This window comes from Haliotis rufescens, unplaced genomic scaffold (genome assembly GCF_023055435.1).
Source record: "Haliotis rufescens isolate VD_foot unplaced genomic scaffold, xgHalRufe1.0.p SCAF_12, whole genome shotgun sequence".
In the NCBI taxonomy this organism is placed as follows: domain Eukaryota; kingdom Metazoa; phylum Mollusca; class Gastropoda; order Lepetellida; family Haliotidae; genus Haliotis; species Haliotis rufescens.
Window position 1 is genome coordinate 27,389,681 of NW_025963802.1, and position 26,852 is coordinate 27,416,532.

General features: G+C 41.2%; 1 protein-coding gene across 4 annotated transcripts in view; it reads left to right on the forward strand.

Moving 5' to 3' along the window:
* Positions 1-406: 406 nt before the first annotated feature.
* Positions 407-26,852, forward strand: part of LOC124116109 — a 55,760-nt gene continuing 29,314 nt past the window's right edge. The window contains exon 1 of one of the 4 annotated variants that reach the window (XM_046477348.2): positions 407-551. In XM_046477348.2, coding sequence (XP_046333304.1) covers positions 549-551 — 3 coding nt within the window. In that variant the 5' untranslated portion in view covers positions 407-548. Of the gene's footprint in view, positions 552-5,443; positions 5,562-16,864; positions 17,544-18,078; positions 18,579-26,852 lie in introns of those variants that run through there. The other 3 variants (XM_046477356.2, XM_046477361.2, XM_046477341.2) reach the window with 3 other exon arrangements.

Below are 26,852 nucleotides of genomic sequence, written 5' to 3' on the forward strand. Positions count from 1 at the left end.
CAAACAAACAAACACACACACACACACACACACACACACACACACACACACACAAACAATATATCTATATAGGATTGGGCGTGTTTCGGACGTCAGTCCGAGTGATAGACCAGTGTGTGGAGATAGTATGTGGCACGTATACGTGTTTACTTTTCTTACAGGGTACAGTGGGTCGCCATGCGCCATTGACCTGTAAGTGTCTGGAACTCCCGCACATTTGGTATCACGTGGGCTAGATAACTTGTCTCACGGAGCTCGGTGTATTACGACGGGTGAACACAGGTACTTGGTGTAACATTCTCGAGTGAAAATCACTGCCCATGTATACCGTTGGCAAAAAATTTAAGTACTTCGAAACGAAGTACAGTGTGCAGTACATCCCCCACACGTAGATAAACACGTAGCACAAACGCCGCGCTTGGGTGAACGTCATAGTCGGGTATCAGTGTGCATTCCACAAGGAAAATGATTTTCCTGTTTTCCTCGTGATTGCTTTCAAGAGGTGACCTTGTTCTGTGCCGATACGATGACTTAATTCCCCGGACTCCATGGTAGGTATATCGCCTGATTACAGTAATGTGATCCACTTCCATATGATGCGGGTTTTGTTGTTATGTGGGCTCGTGAGTCTTTGGTGAGCTCTGTCTTGGGTAATGTATCGATCACAGACAATGCCGTTGAGAACCATCATCATGTCTATTCCTTACAAGTTAAAAAATCAATATCAAGTATGTAAATGTTAATATGTATAATTGCGCGTACCCGGAGTTACTCAGAGGCACGTGGGAAGAGAGCGCTTTTGATTGCCAAACAGGTTTCGTGATTAACCTGACAACCACTCCGTGATCACAATTTTTAAGTCGTGTGAGCAGGTGCTCGTCAACGTTATTTATATCCATGTGGGTGTACACAACTACAGGTAATGTAGACAAACATAATGTATACATATTACATACCTCCCATGGCCGTGCTGCTTGTGGGGATCCTGTAGTTGGAGGTCTGACTCTCGTTTCAGCTAGGACAGAAGTGAGGGAGAATGTCAACAAAGGAGAAAAAATGTACAGTTGAAAGTAGGTCGCGTCTGTCAACCACAGGTAGTCGCGAGTTGTCTCCCTTCGACCAAAGAACACTCAGGTCTCCCCACAAACCGTGCGGATGTCGGCCATACACGTGATAAGTTATCGCGTAATCAATTGTATATTGACTTTCCTGGCGCTTTATGGCAGCTATTAAGTTTTACCAGGTGTTGAAATCACCAGCTCGCATTGCACTGATTCAACCCAGCTGGAACGTGTGATCCCTACTGTTGTGATGTAACAGACATGCCATGCATGATGTTTAACATTAGAAGTTGTACGAAGAACTTGACACCTTACTGGAAGAAAAGTGTTGTTTGTACTTTTGATTTCACACCTGATTAGACCACCGTGTATACGTGTGGATTTCAATCTTGTGGATTTTATCCAACGACATCTCCGCCAGTAGTCTACAGCAGCATTTGGTCACAGCGCTTCTCACGTGTGTGTGATTAGAGCTACTGGAAAAGGACGGGCACAGCTTGCGATTTGGGCATTTTCGCTTTTTATTGTCTGCCTTTGTAAAATTATATCTCAAAATGAGTTACGGTATTGCATGACGTTTACTTTTGGCATACCCGATCATCTATATTTATCTCACACATTTTTGTGATATAGTTTCTGATCGAATGTTGCCAAATACTGTATACCAATATGTCCTTTAGTAACTTACATACACTCGCAGTGGTCAGTGTCGATGAACAGATGTTTCGATATAGGGGCGGGCGGGGGCGGGGGTGTATCAGCAAGTACAGAATTATACTGGCACTCAAAAGCACTTGGATAATACTCGGGGGTTTTCATATGAATAAAGTTAATCTGTCATGGCTAGTAGGTATTGTAACGCACAGCCTTCTAAATTAGGATGTTCTTAAACTTGTTTTGAGTCGTATATACCTATAACGACGCGTGTCAACAGGACCTAGCTAGTCAAGCCTATGTAGCTCCGTGCTGTCAGGGCGTTCGATCAAAGACATGCGATTGTGACTTGCCACTGACACGGGCACTGTGTCATCAAACATCATGTTGGAAGGAAGATAAGGATGTCCGCGACAACATTGATATGGGTTTGTTGTGTAGATGCCATGAGTGACGAGACTTATATTAATGATATAAATACTAATTTTCATAAGTGAACGCTTTTTTGCAAAGATGAACGTCAAATGTTGGCATTATTAAGTTCTGACTGCCCAGAGCATTTGTCCATGGACTGCTGAATACTAAATACGCACCATATGCATCATGCATGCGGTGTACTGTATGACGTCTCAGTCTACGGGTGCAGCTAGATAGATCGGGTTGCAAGCGTTTACATGTCGCATGTATTTTTATCTCAGTCAGCTGTTCATATAACTTTTATAACACTGAATCCAATAAATGAAAGACCTATAAGTCACGACTGACAGGGAATTGCTATAACTGACTGTTTCACACCGTTAAATCTACCCTATCCTACGTTTTCGATCACATAAGAAAACACAAACATCACACATACACCAAACACAAACATCACACATACACCACACACACACACACATCACACATACACCACACACACACACATCACACATACATCACATATACAACAACATACATACAATCACACAAACATCACACATACACCGCACACAAACATCACACATACACCAAACACAAACATCACACATACACCACACACACACACATCACACATACATCACATATACAACAACATACATACAATCACACAAACATCACACATACACCGCACACAAACATCACACATTCACCACACACATACACCACACACACACACACAAACATCCAACATACATCACATGTACAACCACACACATACAATCACACATACACCACGCAAACATCACACATACACCGCACTCAAACATCACACATGTACCACACACAAACATCACACATACACCAAACACAAACATCACACATACACCAAACACAAACATCACACATACACCAAACACAAACATCACACATACACCAAACACAAACATTACATGTACACAAAACACATACATGACATGTACACCGCACACAAACATTACACATACACCGCACACAAACATTACATGTACACCACACACATACATCACACACAAACATTACATGTACACCACACAAACATTACATGTACACCACACACATACACCACACACATACATCACACATACACCACACACATACATTACACATACACCGCACACAGACATCACACATACACCACACACAATTATCACACATACACCACACACAGACATCACACATACACCACACACAAACATCACACATACACCACACACAGACATCACACATAAACATCACACATACACCGAACACATACACCGCACACAAACATCACACATACACCGCACACAAACATTACATGTACACAACACACATACATGACACATACATCACACACAAACATCACACATACACCACAAACAAACATTACATGTACACCACACACATACATCCCACATACACCACACACATACACCGCACACAAACATCACACATACATCACACACATACACCGCACTCAAACATCACATGTACACCACACACAAACATCACACATACACCGCACACAAACATCACACATACACCGCACACAAACATCACACATACACCGCACACAAACATCACACATACACCACACACAAACATCACACATGCATCGCACACAAACATTACATGTACACCACACACATACATCACACATACACCACACACATACATCAGACATACACCGCATACAAACATCACACATACACCGCACCAAAACATTACATGTACACCACACACATACATCACACATACACCGCACACAAACATCACATGTACACCAGACACAAACATCACACATACACTGCACACAAACATCAGACATACACCACACACAAACATCACACATACACCGCACACAAACATTACATGTACACCACACACATACATCACACATACACCACACACATACATCATACATACACCGCATACAAAGATCACACATACACCGCACCAAAACATTACATGTACACCACACACATACACCGCACACAAACATCACACATACACCGCACACAAACATCACACATACACCACACACAAACATCACATGTACACCAGACACAAACATCACACATACACTGCACACAAACATACACCACACACAAACATCACACATACACCGCACACAAACATTACATGTACACCACACACATACATCACACATACACCACACACATACATCATACATACACCGCATACAAAGATCACACATACACCGCACCAAAACATTACATGTACACCACACACATACATCACACATACACCGCACACAAACATCACACATACACTGCACACCAACATTACATGTACACCACACACATACATCACACACACACTACACAAATACATCACACATACACCACACACATACATCACACACATACATCACACATACATCACACATACACCGCACACAAACATCACACATACACCGCACACAAACATCACACATACATCACACATACACCGCACACAAACATTACATGTACACCACACACACACACATACACCGCAGTGTATCCCGAGTGTTACTCCTGCATCCGTTGTCAGCTCGCTTTAGGTCACCTGAATCTCGCGTCTTGGAACTATCTAAGCACCACAGCCATTATAAGTGAAACTATGGAACTTCCATGTTAATTACGTATTAGGAGACCCGTGAAGATCCGGGTCAGAATGGGTCTTCAGCAACCCATGCTTGTCGTAAAAGGCGACTATGCTTGTTCTAAGAGGCGACTAACGGGATCGGGTGGTCAGTCTCGCTGACTTGGTTGAGGCATTTCATCGTATCCCAATTGCTCATGGTTTGTCTGCTCCCAATTACGTGGGTCGATCAATCACTGGATTTTCCGGTCCAGACTGGATTACATACAGACCGACGGAATATTGCTGAGTGCGGCGTTAACAACAAACAAACAAACAATTATGTGTTTCGATGTCCATGATGTCAGTCACTGGATTGTCTTGTTCAGACTCGATTATTTGCAAACTGGAGTATTGCTGATGACTGAACAACAAACAAACAGTATTGTGGAAACGGGTTGATTCTTCAGTAAAGTATATAATTCCTAAGGCTGACATTCCTGCAACAGTGTTACAACCCTGTCAACGGGTTTCTCCCCGACTGATCACACCGTCAAAACCAATCATCCCTGGAAAGTGCTTCATTTTGACAGCAAATTTTTTTCGGAGGGTGAAGACAACCTCCGCAAATAATTTGCTGCCCATGAGAAAGAACGGACAATACAAGTTGGAACATTATCACGCGCCCGAGATGACGTCAATACATTAGTTGACGTCACGCATGTATGACATCATCTGAACCCGGTTACGCTCATTGCACCCAAGACATTTACGTAGAAAAAATACACGGCTCAAAAAACATTGTTGTTGAAGTAGAAAACGGTAAGTGTATAGTATATGCAGGTGATTATGTGAACACAGGACTTTCACTCAGACAAAATGTGTTTTGTCGAACGTATCCTATTCTATACTAAGTAGTATAAACACACCTTGTATGCTTTCTGTGTCGCAAGTACGAGAACAGTGTCCATTAACGATGTCGTAACATAATTCGTTATAGTTCTTAACTTTTAAACAGGAAGTCGATGCCTTTCAATGTATTATTAACAGCAACCGCACAATTATTTCGGCTCCTAGAAAATACTTTCGGGGTACCGTGATGAATGAATCACTGTCAGGAAATCATTCCGGAAAGTTTCTCTCGGCATTTTGTACAACTGATATAATGACGATGGCCAGATCTAAGTAGTTTCAGATGTTCAATGTTTCGCCTTGCAGAGAGTCTCGTTTTGTCTTATTTCTCCACAACTCGTCGGGCCTGAATGTTCATGCAGTCTTAGAATGGGGTTTGAAACGCGGACGGACGTGAATTCGTATATATGTGCAATAAGAAAAAAATGTTATTCATGGCTTCCCCAGCCATGGTATGGTATGGTGCTCTCGCATGGTATGGCACCTGGTTCGAGGTCTTCTGTGGCCAAGACGAAGCAGTTTGTCGTGTTGGTGATGGCCACGAGGAGAGTGTGATCGTGGGTTCGTGTGACATATTCTTTGGATTAGAATCCTTGGTTTATTAACACTATACCCGTGCCCGTGGTTTTTTTCCAAACTGGTAAACATCTAACACCTGGATCACTTCGCGCTTTCCTGTCACATCAAGCTTACACGCCGTAAGATAACTGAAATACTGTTCAACAACAAACTGTATCCCACTTGCACGTTTACAGGCATTAACAGCTGGCATCCACAATAGAAGTTGACCTCCCGAGTACTTTATCCTTATGGAAGTGACCTACCGGGGATTAGTAGGTTATAGATGGTTAGCTGATGTTAACGCAGCTTAACAAACGACCATAGTACAAAGTCCCGAGCACTTTCATTGTGCTTTTACTGATAAACGGCTTCCCAATACGTGGATCCAACATTCCTGTGTGGATACTAGGGCCATACCACGACTTACGGAGAATCAGAGAAACCAGGCTTCAGGGAGACTGCATGCTGCAAGTGACCCGGTATCGTTGCTGTTATCTGAAGATGGTTCTCACGTGGACATTAAAAACATTGGCAACCATTCGTGCAGTCTGGCCAGCATGCTTTCGTCCTAAACCTGCGTATTGGCCATTATATCCATTGATCGTATCACTGATTAATTTTGGACATTAAATTTGGATACAGGCTACCGTAAAAAAAAACCGAGATCATATAAAGTACGTTTATAACGAATACTCTTATAACGAACAACTGACTGATATAACGAACTGTTCGTTTGGTCCCGGTCATTTGCTGTATATTTTATCATATAAAATTGATGGGTATAACGAAATAACGGATGTAGCGAACTCACCTTGTGACCCGGGGTGTGTACTCTGTCCACGATAATGTTTATGTTTACAATGAGCTGTTAATCCCTGGGATGAACTACTCACGTGTCACCAATCTGCCTATCAAGTATCCACGGCGACATTTTGTACCTCCCAAAATGCAATGATATTTCAGACCCGTGAAGGTCCGGGGTAGAATAGATCTGCAGCAACCCATGCTTGCCGTAAAAGGCGACTATGCTTGTCGTAAAAGGCGACTAACGGGATCGGGTGGTCAGGCTCGCTGACTTGGTTGAGGCATGTCATCGATCCCAATTGCGTGGATCGATGCTCATGATATTAATCACTGGATTGTCTGGTCCAGACTCGATTATTTACAGACCGCCGTCATATAGCTGGAATATTGCTGAGTGCGGCGTTAAACAACAAAGAAACCAACCAACCAACCAATGATATTTCAACGGGAAACTTTCTTGAACTATTTTCATGAAGTGACGTTTCTTTTGCGGCTCAGTATATACTGTTGCCTTCCTACGTCTAGGTTCTTGGCAGGCCACATTGTCACCGCATATAGGTATTTGGTAGAAGTTTATCGTTTTCACTAAAGTATTTTTGACTATGAGCAATTCCGACTTTGTAAAACATTAAGAAATACTTTTTAAATCCTTAATTTTCAAGCCAGATACAGTTATAGCTGTCCAAAAGGGTAATGTATAATAATTTCGGGAAAATATCCAACATTGTTATGAAAGTTAGTATAGTTGTTCAGTGAAGGACACATTCCTTTTTTCTTTAAAACCATTTAAAACCGTTCATATATTGTAACGGGGAAAAAATAAAAGAGTGATGCATCTTTCAGTAAATATTCAGGTAGACATCTCCTCGACTTTAAGGCCGTGATTGACAATTTGCACTTGCTAGTTAATATAACGCTTACACAATGTCACGACTTGCTGAAACTCATCCTCTACGCCGTTGGTATGCAGCAAACAGGAATGTTCATCGAAGCACCACATCATCTCTTTGAAGGCGTTATCTAGAGCAGGGTAACACTCGTGACTTGCTCTAGGCCTGTCGTCCATGTGTGACGTCACGTTAACAAGACAACCATATTCGGTTGGTGCATCTACGGAATCGATACCAAACTGCCACATCAACAGCTCAGAAAAGTCCTAGGTTGAGACCAATTAGTGGCAGAACCATACGCAGCCGGTTGAAGGGGCACAACATCCAGCCCCGACGTCCAGCGACATACGTCCAGGATAACGTTTAAGCGACGCTGGCGTAACTCAAAGTTGTCAGGTTATGAGCGTTGTTACGAGTTTATCGAGTTGTTAATTGAGTTGTTACACCACCCATCTTCTAGGGCGTGTCTCTCTGTCTCCTGGTATGAGTTTTGATAATGAATTCGTTATGAAAAAACATTGAGCAGACTAATCCCATTTAGAAAGTGGTCATGTGTAACGATGTCATATTTGGGATAACACTTCCTTATAGTAAAGTGCAAACTCTAGTACTTTTTCGGGTTAAGTCCCATCCGGGATTCGAACCCACACTCTCAGAGTAAGGCACCAAATCGCCAGCACACAAAGTCAGCGATGTAACACACTCAGCCAACGAGGTATCCACAAAAAATGAAAGTCGGACAACTGGTAGTATAGATCACGTACTTTGTGTACCACTCAGATAAGTATAAATTGTCAAGGCTCCCATGACCGAAAACTATGAACACACAATGCCATTTAGAAAGAAGTTAAATGTAACAAATGTTATGCTTAACCCAAAACAATACTAGAATTTGTACTTTAATAAGGAAGTGTTTTCCCAAATGTAACATTTGTTACATTTGACCACTTTCTAAGTGTGGGTTCGAATTCTGGATGGGACTCAACATAAAAAAGAAATAGATTTTGTACTTTACTAAGGAAGGTTTGTTTAATATTTTGGTGGTATTTTCAATACCATAAAACATACATCACTTTACATGAAGCACGGTTACGTTTTTCCGTTAGTATTGTTGTGCTCGGTTTACTTGTGATCTCAGTCTGCACCCGCTGTATACATATCGTTTACGAAATTCAGCTTCAGTGAAAGACTTTGAATGGTACAAAGTAAAACTGTTGATCGGTTTATTTTCCAACTCTGATAATGGCAGATCCATATTGAGCAATACACGGGCCTTTCATACACCATGTCCTGTACAAAAGTGACAGACACTTATACCAGGTTATACTACTTATACCATATGGCTACATATCTGTGTCTACTAATCTGATAATACCTGCGTGCAGTGTCTAGCAAACACCTGACATTCATGGGACTGATGCTCTGATAGCTATACACGTACGTGAATATCTGATGCGACCTTTGACGGTTACCTTATCTTTGCATAGCGACCATGTAGGATTTTGAACTAATATGTTGATGTATATCAGGACAAACGCTCTTAGCTACATGGTGAGATGGAACTAAATATATAGTTTATTTGGTATAGATCAGATATGTGGAGGATATTTGGCTTTAGGAGTACTTGTGGAGACATCCCCTGCCAGTATTTATAAAAGTCCTTGCCGAGACATCCCCTACCAGTATGTATAGGAGTCCTTGTCGAGACATCCCCTACCAGTATGTATAGGAGTCCTTGTCGAGACATCCCCTGCCAGTATGTATAGGAGTCCTTGTCGAGACATCCCCTACCAGTATGTATAGGAGTCCTTGTCGAGGCATCCCCTGCCAGTATGTATAGAAGCACTTGTCGAGACATCCCCTGCCAGTATGTATAGGAGTCCTTGTCGAGACATCCCCTGCCAGTATGTATAGAAGCACTTGTCGAGACATCCCCTGCCAGTATGTATAGGAGTCCTTGTCGAGACATCCCCTACCAGTATATATAGGAGTCCTTGTCGAGACATTCCCTACCAGTATGTATAGGAGTCCTTGTCGAGACATCCCCTACCAGTATGTATAGGAGTCCTTGTCGAGGCATCCCCTGCCAGTATGTATAGAAGCACTTGTCGAGACATCCCCTACCAGTATGTATAGGAGTCCTTGTCGAGACATCCCCTGCCAGTATGTATAGAAGCACTTGTCGAGACATCCCCTGCCAGTATGTATAGGAGTCCTTGTCGAGACATCCCCTACCAGTATTTATAGGAGTCCTTGTCGAGACATTCCCTACCAGTATGTGTAGCGTTTCTTGTCCAGACACCCCCTGTCAGTATGTATAGAAGTCCTTGTCGAGGCATCCCCTACCAGTATGTGTAGCGTTTCTTGTCCAGACACCCCCTGTCAGTATGTATAGAAGTCCTTGTCGAGACACCCCCTGTCAGTATGTATAGAAGTCCTTGTCGAGACAACCTCTACCAGTATGTATGTGAGTCCTTGTCGAGACATCCCCTACCAGTATGTATGTGAGTCCTTGTCGAGACATCCCCTACCAGTATGTTTAGGTGTCCTTGTCGAGGTATCTCCTGTCAGTATGTATAGAAGTCCTTGTCGAGACATCCCCTACCCGTATGTATAGGAGTCCTTGTCGAGACATCCCCTACCAGTATGTATAGAAGTCCTTGTCGAGACATCCCCTGCCAGTATGTACAGAAGCACTTGTCGAGACATCCCCTACCAGTATGTGTAGCGTTTCTTGTCCAGACACCCCCTGTCAGTATGTATAGGAGTCCTTGTCGAGGCATCCCCTGCCAGTATGTATAGAAGCACTTGTCGAGACATCCCCTGCCAGTATGTATAGGAGTCCTTGTCGAGACAACCTCTACCAGTATGTATAGAAGCACTTGTCGATACATCCCCTGCCAGTATGTATGTGAGTCCTTGTCGAGACATCCCCTACCAGTATGTTTAGGTGTCCTTGTCGAGGTATCTCCTGTCAGTATGTATAGAAGTCCTTGTCGAGACATCCCCTACCCGTATGTATAGGAGTCCTTGTCGTGACATCCCCTACCAGTATGTATAGAAGTCCTTGTCGAGACATCCCCTGCCAGTATGTACAGAAGCACTTGTCGAGACATCCCCTGCCAGTATTTATAGAAGTCCTTGTCGAGACACCCCCTGCCAGTATGTATAGAAGCACTTGTCGAGACATCCCCAACCAGTATGTTTGGGAGTCCTTGTCGAGACATCCCCTGCCAGTATGTATAGAAGCACTTGTCGATACATCCCCTACCAGTATGTATGGGAGTCCTTGTCGAGACATCCCCTACCAGTATGTACAGAAGAACTTGTCCAGACATCCCCTACCAGTATGTATAGAAGTCCTTGTCGAGACATCCCCTGCATGTATGTATAGGAGTCCTTGTCGAGGCATCCCCTACCAGTATGTATAGAAGCACTTGTCGAGACATCCCCTGCCAGTATGTATAGGAGTCCTTGTCGAGGCATCTCCTGTCAGTATGTATAGGAGTCCTTGTCGAGACATCCCCTGCCAGTATGTGTAGCGTTTCTTGTCCAGACATCCCCAACCAGTATGTATAGAAGTCCTTGTCGAGACACCCCCTGCCAGTATGTATAGAAGCACTTGTCGATACATCCTCTACCAGTATGTATAGGAGTCCTTTTCGAGACATCCCCTACCAGTATGTATAGAAGTCCTTGTCGAGACACCCCCTGTCAGTATGTATAGAAGTCCTTGTCGAGACAACCTCTACCAGTATGTACAGAAGCACTTGTCGATACATCCCCTGTCAGTATGTATGTGAGTCCTTGTCGAGACATCCCCTACCAGTATATTTAGGTGTCCTAGTCGAAGTATCTCCTGTCAGTATGTATAGAAGTCCTTGTCGAGACATCCCCTACCCGTATGTATAGGAGTCCTTGTCGAGACATCCCCTACCAGTATGTACAGAAGCACTTGTCGAGACATCCCCTGCCAGTATTTATAGAAGTCCTTGTCGAGACATCCCCTGCCAGTATGTACAGAAGCACTTGTCGAGACATCCCCTGCCAGTATGTATAGAAGCACTTGTCGAGACATCCCCTGCCAGTATGTATAGGAGTCCTTGTCGAGACATCCCCTGCCAGTATGTATAGAAGCACTTGTCGAGACATCCCCTGCCAGTATGTATAGGAGTCCTTGTCGAGACATCCCCTACCAGTATTTATAGGAGTCCTTGTCGAGACATTCCCTACCAGTATGTGTAGCGTTTCTTGTCCAGACACCCCCTGTCAGTATGTATAGAAGTCCTTGTCGAGGCATCCCCTACCAGTATGTATAGAAGTCCTTGTCGAGACATCCCCTGCCAGTATGTACAGAAGCACTTGTCGAGACATCCCCTACCAGTATATTTAGGTGTCCTTGTCGAAGTATCTCCTGTCAGTATGTATAGAAGTCCTTGTCGAGACATCCCCTACCCGTATGTATAGGAGTCCTTGTCGAGACATCCCCTACCAGTATGTACAGAAGCACTTGTCGAGACATCCCCTGCCAGTATTTATAGAAGTCCTTGTCGAGACATCCCCTACCAGTATGTATGGGAGTCCTTGTCGAGACATCCCCTACCAGTATGTATGGGAGTCCTTGTCGAGACATCCCCTACCAGTATGTACAGAAGCACTTGTCGAGACATCCCCTACCAGTATGTATGGGAGTCCTTGTCGAGACATCCCCTGCCAGTATATACAGAAGCACTTGTCGAGACACCCCCTGCCAGTATGTATAGAAGCACTTGTCGATAGATCCCCTACCAGTATGTATGGGAGTCCTTGTCGAGACATCCCTGCCAGTATGTACAGAAGCACTTGTCGAGACATCCCCTACCAGTATGTATAGAAGTCCTTGTCGAGACACCCCCTGCCAGTATGTATAGAAGTCCTTGTCGAGACATCCCCTACCAGTATGTATAGAAGTCCTTGTCGAGACACCCCCTGCAAGTATTTATAGAAGCACTTGTCGAGACATCCCCTACCAGTATGTATAGGAGTCCTTGTCGAGGCATCCCCTACCAGTATGTATAGAAGCACTTGTCGATACATCCCCTACCAGTATGTATGGGAGTCCTTGTCGAGACATCCCCTGCCAGTATGTACAGAAGCACTTGTCGAGACATCCCCTGCCAGTATGTATAGGAGTCCTTGTCGAGGCATCTCCTGTCAGTATGTATAGAAGTCCTTGTCGAGACATCCCCTGCCAGTATGTGTAGCGTTTCTTGTCCAGACATCCCCTGCCAGTATGTATAGGAGTCCTTGTCGAGGCATCTCCTGTCAGTATGTATAGAAGTCCTTGTCGAGGCATCCCCTACCAGTATGTATAGGAGTCCTTGTCGAGACATCCCCTACCAGTATGTATAGGAGTCCTTGTCGAGGCATCCCCTGCCAATATGTGTAGCGTTTCTTGTCCAGACATCCCCAACCAGTATGTATAGAAGTCCTTGACGAGACATCCCCTGCCAGTATGTACAGAAGCACTCGTCGAGACATCCCCTGCCAGTATTTATAGAAGCACTTGTCGAGACATCCGCTGCCAGTATGTATAGGAGTCCTTTTCGAGACATCCCCTACCAGTATGTATAGAAGTCCTTGTCGAGACACCCCCTGCCAGTATGTATAGAAGCACTTGTCGATACATCCCCTACCAGTATGTATGGGAGTCCTTGTCGAGACATCCCCTGCCAGTATGTACAGAAGCACTTGTCGAGACATCCCCTACCAGTATGTATGGGAGTCTTTGTCGAGACATCCCCAACCAGTATGTATAGAAGCACTTGTCGATACATCCCCTACCAGTATGTATGGGAGTCCTTGTCGAGACATTCCTGCCAGTATGTACAGAAGCACTTGTCGAGACATCCCCTACCAGTATGTATAGAAGTCCTTGTCGAGACATCCCCTACCAGTATGTATAGAAGTCCTTGTCGAGACACCCCCTGCAAGTATTTATAGAAGCACTTGTCGAGACATCCCCTACCAGTATGTATGGGAGTCCTTGTCGAGACATCCCCTACCAGTATGTATAGGAGTCCTTGTCGAGACATCCCCTACCCGTATGTATAGAAGCACTTGTCGATACATCCCCTACCAGTATGTATGGGAGTCCTTGTCGAGACATCCCCTGCCAGTATGTACAGAAGCACTTGTCGAGACATCCCCTGCCAGTATGTATAGAAGTCCTTGTCGAGACACCCCCTGCCAGTATGTACAGAAGCACTTGTCGAGACATCCCCTACCAGTATGTGTAGCGTTTCTTGTCCAGACACCCCCTGTCAGTATGTATAGGAGTCCTTGTCGAGACATCCCCTACCCGTATGTATAGGAGTCCTTGTCGAGACATCCCCTACCAGTATGTATAGAAGTCCTTGTCGAGACATCCCCTGCCAGTATGTACAGAAGCACTTGTCGAGACATCCCCTACCAGTATGTATAGAAGTCCTTGTCGAGACATCCCCTGCCAGTATGTACAGAAGCACTTGTCGAGACATCCCCTACCAGTATGTGTAGCGTTTCTTGTCCAGACACCCCCTGTCAGTATGTATAGGAGTCCTTGTCGAGACATCCCCTACCCGTATGTATAGAAGCACTTGTCGATACATCCCCTACCAGTATGTATGGGAGTCCTTGTCGAGACATCCCCTGCCAGTATGTACAGAAGCACTTGTCGAGACATCCCCTGCCAGTATGTATAGAAGTCCTTGTCGAGACACCCCCTGCCAGTATGTATAGAAGTCCTTGTCGAGACATCCCCTACCAGTATGTATAGAAGTCCTTGTCGAGACACCCCCTGCCAGTATGTATAGAAGTCCTTGTCGAGACATCCCCTGCCAGTATGTACAGAAGCACTTGTCGAGACATCCCCTACCAGTATGTATAGAAGTCCTTGTCGAGACACCCCCTGCCAGTATGTATAGAAGTCCTTGTCGAGACATCCCCTACCAGTATGTATAGAAGTCCTTGTCGAGACACCCCCTGCAAGTATTTATAGAAGCACTTGTCGAGACATCCCCTACCAGTATGTACAGGAGTCCTTGTCGAGGCATCTCCTGTCAGTATGTATAGAAGTCCTTGTCGAGACATCCCCTACCAGTATGTATGGGAGTCCATGTCGATACATACCCTACCAGTATGTATGGGAGTACTTGTCGAGACATCCCCTACCAGTATGTATAGAAGCACTTGTCGAGCCATCCCCTGCCAGTATGTATGGGAGTCCATGTCGAGACATCCCCTACCAGTATGTATGGGAGTACTTGTCGAGGCATCCCCTGCCAGTATGTATAGGAGTCCTTGTCGAGGCATCCCCTGCCAGTATGTGTAGCGTTTCTTGTCGAGACATCCCCAACCAGTATGTATAGGGGTCCTTGTCGAGACATCCCCTACCAGTATATACAGAAGTCCTTGTCGAGGCATCCCCTGCCAATCTGTATGGGATACCTTGTCGAGGCATCTTATGTCAGGCTGTATATCGGAGACCTTGTCTCCGTGATATTACTGGAATACAGCGGCTTTAAACGCAACTCAATCACTCACAATATGTAAGCGCTGTCGAACCCATGCTTCAATCTTTGCCGTGTTTCTGCACTCATAGAAGATGAGCTCCAGGTGACCGATATGTCACTATATGTTTGCAGTGTTAATAGTGCAGGCGAGACTGTATTTTGTTGGACAAATCAATACATGCTCCAGAAAGTAACTGCTGACGCCTTGTGACCAAGGCAAATGACGACTTCACTGGCGTGTGTGCGTGCCCCGCATTCGTGAACATGTGACAAGTATTATGACTTCTACAATGCACGGGGAGGTCTTGTATATGCAGCAGTCACACACTAGCGACATGCGGGTGTCCTACCCAGCCCCAACAATAGTGCGACCGAGATTGTATTGTGCACTAGTCATTACGTGAAATTTCTACAGGCATTCCTCCACCCTCTATGCCCGAAGTCCTGGTGACGGTAGCCGTCAACATGCACCTCATGTATGGACGCTCCATGCCGCCGGACCATATATATATATATAGAAGTTAAAGTCGAGGATATGTTTCCGACAATGCTCATGGACAGAATGCTGGGTGCTCAACCATTCAACTATAGTGAATCCTTGTCGGTCAGTATGGTGTACCGTAACTTCGGGAAATAGTTATGTTTATGTATAGGAGAAAGTTCTCAATCTCGCGATTATTTTCGCACGTGAAAAAAGCTTCACGTGCGAAAATAATCGCGAGATTTCGGACATTCTCCTATACGTACAACAAACTACTGCACGTGGACTTGATTCAATTTATGGACGTTTGACTAGCTTGTTGTTGGTCATCAACGTGTTTATTGCATCATCGTGTATAAAGCTCATAACTATACGATGTATTGCTCAAGCCATATAATACATAAACAGCTGTGCATTTGTGTTTTATTGGGACTACAACTATATATTGTGGCTTGGGTTCTCACTCCGCTTCTATAAACTCCGTGCAGTGACAAGAACCACCCTTGCATTGCTGAAATGCAGACGAACACATCACCACATCCTGTTCTGACTGATTTGAACACACTGATAAACGTGTCGTGTGCTTTCCGAGATACGCCAGAGTATTCGCGAAGAAAACCACGTATTTCGGTTTCCGCGTGAAGCCGGTAAATAGAGATTGGTGTGTTTATCTCGTCTGGGACACTTTTAACTGGATCAGACCCCTGAAGATCCGGGTTAGAATTGGTCTTCAGCAACCCATGCTTCAGTAAGAGGCGACTAACGGGGTCGTGTGGTCAGGCTCGCTGACTTGGTTGGTGCATGTCACCGTATCCCAGTTGTGTAGATCGATGTCAATCACTGCATGGACTGTCTAGTCCAGACTCGACTATTTACAGACCGCCGTCATATAGCTGGAGTATTGCTGAGTGTGGTGTTAAACAACAAACAAATATAATCTACATACAGAGGCAAACAAATTTGTCACTATTTGGAGAAATATACAATTACAAGATGAAGCGTATTGTTAATGTCTAATTCACGACAATCTGGTAGTCGCCACATACGGCAAGCATGGGTTGCTAAAACCTATTTTACCTTGGTTCTTCGCGAGTCGGGCTGCATGTAGAAATAGCTCAATATAATTGATTCATCGGTGTGTATTATTATAATTATTATCATCTTCACTGTCACAATGCGATTCAGGAGAATAATAAACAACTATACACTGCATCACAAGGCAAACAGCCATTGTTGAGCAACCAGCTGCCACACCAGAAAGCCCTTACGTCAGGCGTGATTATCTGCCAATGACAGCGTCACACATATTCGCTGATCGTTCTGCTTCCATGACCTTTAATCACATTGTCTATATATATACACGCAGTCAATACATCATAAATGATTTTATTATCGTGATAAATGTGAGTCAATTTGCAAGATGAAATCTTTTGGTGAACACTTTGTTAGACAACGGCTTCGCGTCATTTCCTGTAGCATAAGTAAGTTTATACATTCCTACATTTTCCATATGTATTTATTTCCGGATTGACATTCAACGTTTTAGCCAGAGACCCTCAACTAGATCGACCGTACAACTCGATCATTGTTTCCAACATGCACGTGTGGGGAGCCGTCTCTCATCGTAAGTTGTTGTATGTGGACAGGCCTACACTATCTTTTTACTGTAAATTACGGCTTTGTGCGGGTGAGTACATTATATGTCCAGTCCAGGGAGACATTTTCATTTTATGATCCTGTTTTGTATTCAGTGAGCATGATCGAGCATAATATGGCTGCTAGAACAGAACAGAGTAATCTTGCTTATACTAGAAATACCAGTCACCATCAGCTGTGGTGTGAACTACGATTTGGTATATTGTAGCATTGTGCAGAGCCTGAATCAAATCTAAGCTTGAGTAAGTCCGAGTGGTGCTCATGAATTGTCGAAGCTTCTACCAAATGACCAGCGTTGAACTCCTTTAGGAGAACCCACATTCCTCTTTTTACCCGTTTCTTTATTGGATGAATTGCGTCAATGGGCATAGCCTGTGACCATATGATTTGGTCTCGGGCATAGCTAATCGCATGATACGCGAATGATTCAATCGAGAAATGTTAAATTCACAACAAGTCATCCCGTTTACATTGTTCTTGACAGTGGTTATTCGTCTCACACGAAAACCAGAATTACTCTCTGTCGCTTGTATCACTCAATTAGCTATCACACAAGCAGGTTGGGGGCATACTGATGCACACAGTTGAAAATACTCTGTATTCAAAGATAAACACAGCACTGTGCTTTCTTATGGATCAGCCCGGAAGGAGGACGATTCAGGGTCAAATTTCAAAACGAGGCTCCTGTTTGGGAAATCCCCTTACTTAGAAAATGGCGACGGTTTCACTGGAGAAGAAAACACTGTAGGATGTATTTTGAGCGGTGTAATCAGTGTGGGACATATGAAATAAGCACATGGATGGGGAGGAAATCATCATTGTCTCGTGTTCAGACAGTAGTGACTTCGAGGTTGTTTCGGTCAGTAGTGATGAGGCAGAAACAATCGCAAAGTCGGAAGCGGGAAAAATCTTGGCCAAACTTACTGGAACTTGTCGAAGTAAATCTGCACAGAAAAGGAAAAAACGCATGCAAGGGAAATCTCAGCAAATCAAACCGTTATCGGTGAGTAGCTATATTAAGTTGGGGGTATGACACGTTGATGTTACATATTATAATGGCGGTAAGCATAGAATGTTTGTGAAGATATAGTAACTATTGTGTTTAGATAGCCTAACACTTCTTACAAACACTTCCGACTATTTCGACAGTACTTATCCACACGACCTAGGACGAGGTAGGGTTGTGTACTTGTCTACTACTCGACAAACTTATTCCACATGAATCTGCATGGTGGGAACACCGAATCAAGGAACTCCATACAGGTTATTCAGTAGGCTGGCAAAGTAAAGAGTGTACTGTGTCACATACCAGTTACTTACAGGGTCATATTCTACACAGTCTCATTCACAAGTACCATATTCTGTAAATCTGGAAAGTTATGCGAGCAGGACAGTACTGACGCACACTCGCAATAGTTTCATGACACAGTTTTATTGCAGACCAACAACTGAACAAGAAACAAAAGATGTAAGGAGGCATATCTTTTTGTAATTAACTTTCATATGTTGTCAAACAAGCTAGTGCATCATTCAACAAATAATCCCTCACATCCTGTGTTTCCCTATTTGCACATTGTCACTTAGTGTCAACCGTCGAATTAGCATGAGCAAAGGCACGTGTTAATTCCCTACATGGGTACAATGTGTAAAGACCATTTCTGGTGTCCCCCACTGTGGAATATTGCTAAAAGCAGCATAAAACCATACCTACTCGCTCAGTACTAACCTGCTACATCTTGTCAACACTGAGTAATCTTGACAAACACCAGCCAGTCTATTCTGTTATGAACTACAACACCTGTATCTATACTTTACAAATCACTGACTGACACTGAGTTACCATTTCATCATGACTACTTATCAAATATGAAACCTGCAAGAGTAGCGTTGATTTTGGTAGTCTTAACAGGGTTTCGCAAAACTTTCCAGACTCAGTTAAGGCTATTGGTTTTCAATATATTTGCACTTCCTTGCGTTAAGTTTATTGAGTATTTTTAGATCAATGTGTTGATCATTTTATAATATAATCAGAATGTTGTTTCGGGTAATTTCCATCTCTGAACTTCTAATGTTGCCTCATGTTTACATATGCTCTTTTGTGCATTATTCACTGCAGTAGATGTATATTATGTACATGATGCCTGCATTCAATCAGTAAGGAACTGACCATTTGATATTTAGGGGAGTGGGGTATGGGGTACTGTCCCCGAACAAATTCAGGCTCACATAGTTTTAAATAAAAAGTCTGTTTATTTAAAAAGTATCTTGTGTTGTGGCTGTAGCTGAAAAGAATATCTAATACTGTTACAAAATCCCAGCCCGAAAAGTATTTGGGTAATGGTTATATGATGTTTGCATATTAAGCTTATTTTGAGCTCTGCGTTCAAACCATTATCGGTGAGTAACCATATTAAGTTGGGTGTATCATGGCAGTAAGCATAGAATGTGTGTGAAGATTTCATTCCCATTCCTTCAGTGTTACTTGTATTGGTCCCAGTTGCCTAGGGTTGTCAGATTGTCATGCTTGCTGAGATAGATTGTTTCACTTGCTTTGATGTCAAGTAAGATACAGAATGACTTGTGGAAACATCGACATAATCACAAGATTTGTTGATGTGCCCAACCTGCCCAAATAGTGACACTTTCTTTATGTGTCATTGTGTGTTTGATATACTAAGATCTTTGGTATTCTTATGCAATTTTTTAAATAGCATTTATGTAAGCTAACCTGACTGCTAGTCATGTGAGCTTATGTCTTGGCCTGCTTGTCTGGCTATTGCCACACCAGCATCTGGACATGCCTTCATCTCCTCTGAAAGCACTGGACCCTTTTAGCTGTAACTTCACATGATATAGCTGCCAAATTAGGCAAATATTCATGGACATTGCTCATACATTTTTGTTGATCGTTAAACTGTATAGAAACTTGATCATGTTTGGTTGGTACATGTTGTCGTGGAACCCAACACCTGTGCTACATTTTTCACAATGTTTTTGAGGCTTCACTTAAATATGTTTTTGCTTTTATGGAGGTTTAAATGTAAACTGTGTGCACACTGTGTAAATCCACTCTGAAGAAAAACAGAAACATATCCAAGTGAAATCTAGAAAATGATCAAGTCAACAATGATAATAAATCCACCAACTGCTTTAATCATAAGCAAAAAAAAAAAGTGTAGACAACGACTTGAAAACAGTGACATTGTTCAGCATCAGCTCATCATTAGTGCTACACAAAAATAATTGCTTAAACCATTACTGTGGTATTACTTTCATTGCTGATAGATTCTTTTCATCAGCATGATTTGTACACAAGTATTTGACTGTTTTCTCATCATGGTGGTATTGCAGTTCTCTTGGACAAGTCGTTTATGTAAAATATATACATATAATAGACAAGAAATAATTGGTTCCTCTGGATCTCCACTAGATTAATGGACAAGTGTCTGTGTCTAGTGTTGATGATGATATTGTTGACAAATGGTTGAGTTCTACAAAATTATTACTATTAGTGTATAACTAGCCTCAGTATCTTGTGTCATCATTGTCAGCAGATTGTAGACATTGCAGAGTGATTACTCACAGTTATGTGTAAGTAATAGACCAGTAATAACTTTGTTAGTTGTGTCAGCTTGCTCAAGGTAGGGATTGAAAGTGTTCGAAGAAAGTGTTAAACATAATATGATCAGGGATATTGTACATGAATTGTGGACTAGGAGCAAGACGCCTGTCCCTTTAGACATGTTTAGACTGCTGGCTAACTTCTGATGTTTGTAATCTTCACTTTGCCTTATCAGCTGTACTGAGATGGGGCCTGTGAACATGTGATAAGTCCTACAGATAGCTGTGTGTAGCCCAGGTGTACCATGATTACAGCTGTTGACTTCTACCTGTGTTGGTGCTATCTCTGCTGTGTTAGGATACAGTACAAATATCACCCTTCTCACTCACTCAGTGTGCAAGCGATTCTGCTGTTTCTAGCATGTCTCATCCCAATTTTAACCCACTGTTTAATTCTATTTGTTTTACACCAGCTGTGTTATAGAATGTAGTTTTACAATTAAGTATACTGTTATTGGGTATTTTAAGTTAAATTATCTTTAATGCTGCACACTGCAAATATTCCAGCTATGTAATTTTTGCCTGTAAATAATCGAGTCTGGACCATACAATCTAGTGATTGATATTGTGAGCAACAACCTGTATCATTGGGGTATCATGACACATAATCCACCAAATACTGAGTCCATTTTGTCATCTCTTACGACCAGCATTAGTTGATTGGGACCTATTCTAACGGGGATTCCCTTCGGGGCTTGGTGGTAGTATAATTACTATTGTAATAAGTATATTTCTAAAGAAGCAATACTCTAGTTCAGTGTTCATTCCAGAATTTGATTGACAAGGGCCCTATGAGCCCCTAACAATTAAAGAGATGCTTCATTTTATTTAAAAGACGATCGTGCACAAAAATAGTTTACTGAATTGCATTTGCAAAGGTTTCTAGAACCTTCAGTTGTCATCTTCGTTTTTGTGCTTTACACATGATATAGTGCAATCCAAGAATTATCAGAACAGTAACCATTGTTACCGTTGTGGTTATTAACATCTTGTTCATTGTCGGCACTATTAATTATACCTGTAACATGAACATTTCTATTTTCTATTGTATTTATGCAGGCCTCAAAGTTGCGACTAACACAGTCACCAATTCGACCTAAATTGCAATTTGTCTACTCTCTAAAATTCAGAGGTAGTCAACATGGTCAAATGACTACCTTGAAAAATATCTTGTGGCAACTTAATTCATTGCTACACACATGTAGACACACAAATAAACATGTCTGCTACTGATTGTACTTGCAAATAATTCCTCCTAAAGTCAACAATGAACCGAAATGCATACATATTTATGCAATTAGTATTATATTTTAGTTGATAGTTTATTGGATAAATAGAGGATTAACCACTGTGTTCGGTTGTTACCGAAAAATCTACACACTCGTGATTAATCTGTCACGATTAGAACGAGGCTGCCGAGTTCTAATCGTGGCAGATTAATCACGAGTGTGTAGATTTTTCGGTAACAACCGAGCACAGTGGTTTATCCTTTTTCTCCCATAACAATACGCCATAAAAAGTCAAACTCGTAGTTGAAGATTTCCTGTGTTTAGTAACCACTCAGGATTCCCCCCAGCCTCCTTTTTCGAATAGGCTCAGTAAGACAACTGCACCATAAACAGGTAAAAACGATCTAGCGAAGTCAACTCACACGAGTTTTCCCCTGACAGACAAGCCACTTGTTAGCATTCACGTTATGATTTTTGTTAACTATTAAAAGCAGATGGGAGTAACGTTCTGAGAATTAGTAATGTGATTTGATATTTGTTAATGGTTTTGGATTACTCTGCCCATAACTTTATTTGCATTCGTCTCGCCGTGGCTATCATTCTCAATGCGCAACACTAGGCCCACCTTTTTAGTGTATGTAAATACGTTATTCGTATATTTGTTCGCTAGAAACAAATGTTATTAACCCAATTAAGAGGAAATTAAATATTGTCTTAAATATTGTGAAATATTGTTAACGAAAACAAGGGCCCAAGGAACTGTCAGCAGGACTGATCAAGCAAGATTCTATAAATACCAACTCAGGCAACTGATCAGCTGATTAAATCTTCTCAAATCCAACAATGGATTGTAATATTTTTGGACGAATTTTCCTCTTTAAAACTAATTTTACAGTGAATAATTAAATATGTAAAATGATGGATTATTTCATGTCATTTTTTTTCTTTCTTTTTTTGTTCCTGAACATGGTGAGCACATGTGTTTTTATTAAAAATAAAAAAACGAAACTTATTCAATGGACAATTTTTCTTTTGAACATAATATTTAACATCATGACACCAAAAATGTTACTAAATGAGTCATCTAATTTCCCCCTATTTGTGAATGACAAGAAACAATGTGAATTTGACAAGCACAGCAATTTATTGTGTGTGAAACATAAATACAAAGGATATATGTAAACAATAAATTATCATTTCAGTAGTTCTACAAATATTTGCATTTTAATACCCTTGTAATTTTACATTGTTATTTTACTGCAACAGTTACCTCCAAACTTTATTCTTTTGTTATTTTATCAGATTAGAAGTTAAGACTTATTGATAATAGGTAATTTAAAATTAACATTTTCCTCTTTTTATCTTCATGAAAACAAGACATAATAATAAATATGTATTTTAGTGACCTGTTCATATGTGATTTTTTGTGTGTAAAAAGTATTAAAATTAAAATTAGACATTGCTAGTGTAAAGAAATGAGGTTTATGGTAAAATGTTATAGGAGGACCTTTTGTTGGTCATTTCTTCATCACCCATAAATTTCAGTTTTTCTTTACTTACCATGCTTACCATCTTCTGAAAATTTACACATTAGAATAATTTAAGGTCTTAGATTAAAGTAGCGACACAGCTTTATACTCCCAGGCAGCCAATTAGATTATGTCAAAAAAATAAACCACTGTAAACCTTGTAATGGGAGAATAATAAATAAAAATACATTTCTTATTTTGTCATATGTCCAGTTTAACATCCCAAGAAATGCTAAATAATTATCATTAAAATTAAGCTAGCTATGCATATTGGGGCTCTTTATCTGCTATGATAATATAACAATTGCATTATTAAAGAAGTGTTTTTTTCAGTAAACATGGTAAATAATAAATCTTTAGTTTAAAGAATATACTTGAGACAAACCTAATTCTACATGTCTTTATACTCTGTATTGTCTGTTAATTCTGAAAATAATTAACTGTGATATTGAGTTTCTACCTAAAACTAATAATATGAAATTCATTTTGAGATTATTTCATCCTATCTAAAATACAAAATATATTTTAAGATGCATAAATGTACATCATTGTTGAAAAAAAAGAATATTGTTTTTGAAAAAAATACCTAATAAGGTTGATTGGTGCCCACCATCTTTATCTTCATCATTTTGTCTGCTCCCTATAAGAAATCAAAATAGTTAAGTATAAATACATATATTACTTTCTTGAGTTTATATAGATTTAGGTATGACTTAATACATTCAAGTTTAAACGGGGTAATGTTGTTTTTTCATAATGAGTTTCTTAATTGTCCTGAGATAGTATGTTTAAATAATTGAAGTCTTCATGTTTAAAAAACACCAAATAACTATGGCCAAAATACATTAATTATATTGATCTGGATTAACTCCACCCGTTGAAAGGGGAAACAACTGCTGTGGTCGTAAAACATCTTGGTCGTGAGATGTACTGTCCGTCCGGCAAAGATTGATCGTTTCCTGCATTAAAATTGAGTATTGCTTTAGATCCAAATTATCTGAGTGTTTATTTTCTTAAGATATGAAATTTAAGTCTCGATTATTTTAATCATGTAATATAACCATGATAACTTTGAAACATGTTTTTGATCGATCGGCTCTAGATCAACACTTCGTTATGTTATAATAACATGACTTTTCTTATCATGCTTATGTGGTTGATAGTTATTTTTAAAAAAAATACCAAACAATATGGTTTGTTTCACTATTTCATCGGTATTTTTACATGAATTAATTAACTGTTTCATTAGCTTTGTAATTAGCCTTGAAAACGTCCAGTAAAAAATGTACCGGAGTTGCTCACCTGGTCCCGTTGTATCGATGCGGTATCTCTCTTTGGTTACCCTCTTCTCATTCTGCAACTGAATCTGGCACATTGGGAAGCCGAAATTCTCTGATATATCTCCACCTTTAACAGTGACACCCCTTCTTCCCCCACAAATTTTCTCTCTGTCACAAACTTTTGGAGATGGAAACATCGTCACTACGGTAATGTTTTGCCAGCTGGGGACTTCCTGTACTAGACGACCTCGGGTATCCCCGATCCGAAAATAGTGCCATCAATTATTTTTAGCCAGCCAATCAAAACGCAATGACACAACTCTCCACTCTCAGCCAGCCAAACAGATTGGGTGAAAAAAAATAAACCACTGCGAATCAACCACTGCTGGCGATTGAAGATCAAGCCCTGTTATGGGAGAAGCAAGGATATTACTTGGTAAAAATTTAAACTTTGAGGCCTGTTATGTAAAACAAAATCAAATCAAAAAGGAAATCCTTTCATTCAGTTTATTTCTCAATAAATCGGCCAATGCAGCCATTTTGTTCAATGTAATTATGAAAATAAAAGTGCACCTGAAGAGCCATATGAGTTTGAAAACATGCCACTTTTCCTAATGCTGTGCTGCAAGGGCACTGTATGGAATGAACACTGCAAGTTAAGGATATGTTTAATAAATGGAAGTACGGCCAGTAACGGGGAGTGTAGATGTAAGCATGGCAAGTTACAGGTTAATTACTTGTCAGTCTGTCAAATGTCTAGGTGATAGTTACAAAGTACTTCCAATGAAGAAGGGTATATTGGGGTGTAATGGGGGTTGAAACGATCGTTTTCATACCACAATACGAAACACAATGCTTTTTTTCTGTACCGATACAAGACAATACACTTGTTAAAGTAATACTTACTACTCAGTTAATGACACCCCCACTCCAGTCTTTTTGTCAGTCAAATATTGCAAATTTTTTTTAATTAGCTTTTCAAGTCTACTACTAAAAACAGCCGCAACAAACATGTGTCTATAGCTAGCTTTTCCTTTGGAACCGACTCTGAAATATTTAAAGTCAAGAAATTTCTACGTTATTTGTCGTAAATATGCGTATTTGTGATATGTATCGTATTGATACATATCATATCGTCACCTTTGTATCGTATCCTGACCTTGTTTTATCGTTTCACCTCTAGTGTGCATTGTAGAAATATGGAGGTTCGACATTGGAAAATAAAATATTTAGTGTTATCAGTTATCAGAGGTGTGAATTAAAGTAACCATTGTGATCCTCATGTCCGTGTTTATGCTTGTGTGGAAACTTTGAAATATGATCATTTTACTGTATGAAGACAAACATGGCAAGCTGAAATTCATCATGTGATCATAGTCAAAGCAAACAGGATGTAGTAAGTGAAATGAATAATTCATCTTTTACTGATCATAATCATGATAGCTGAAGTGTAACCGCAATTCCCAAAAATATGACACCATACCCTTTTATCCAGCAACCATATTATATATATAAAGAATTGGTTCCATTTTTATGATTTCTAGTACTTTCATGGGATTCATGACAAACTATTTATTAGATCTGAAGTAAATACTTTTTATCGTGCAGAGCTATAGAC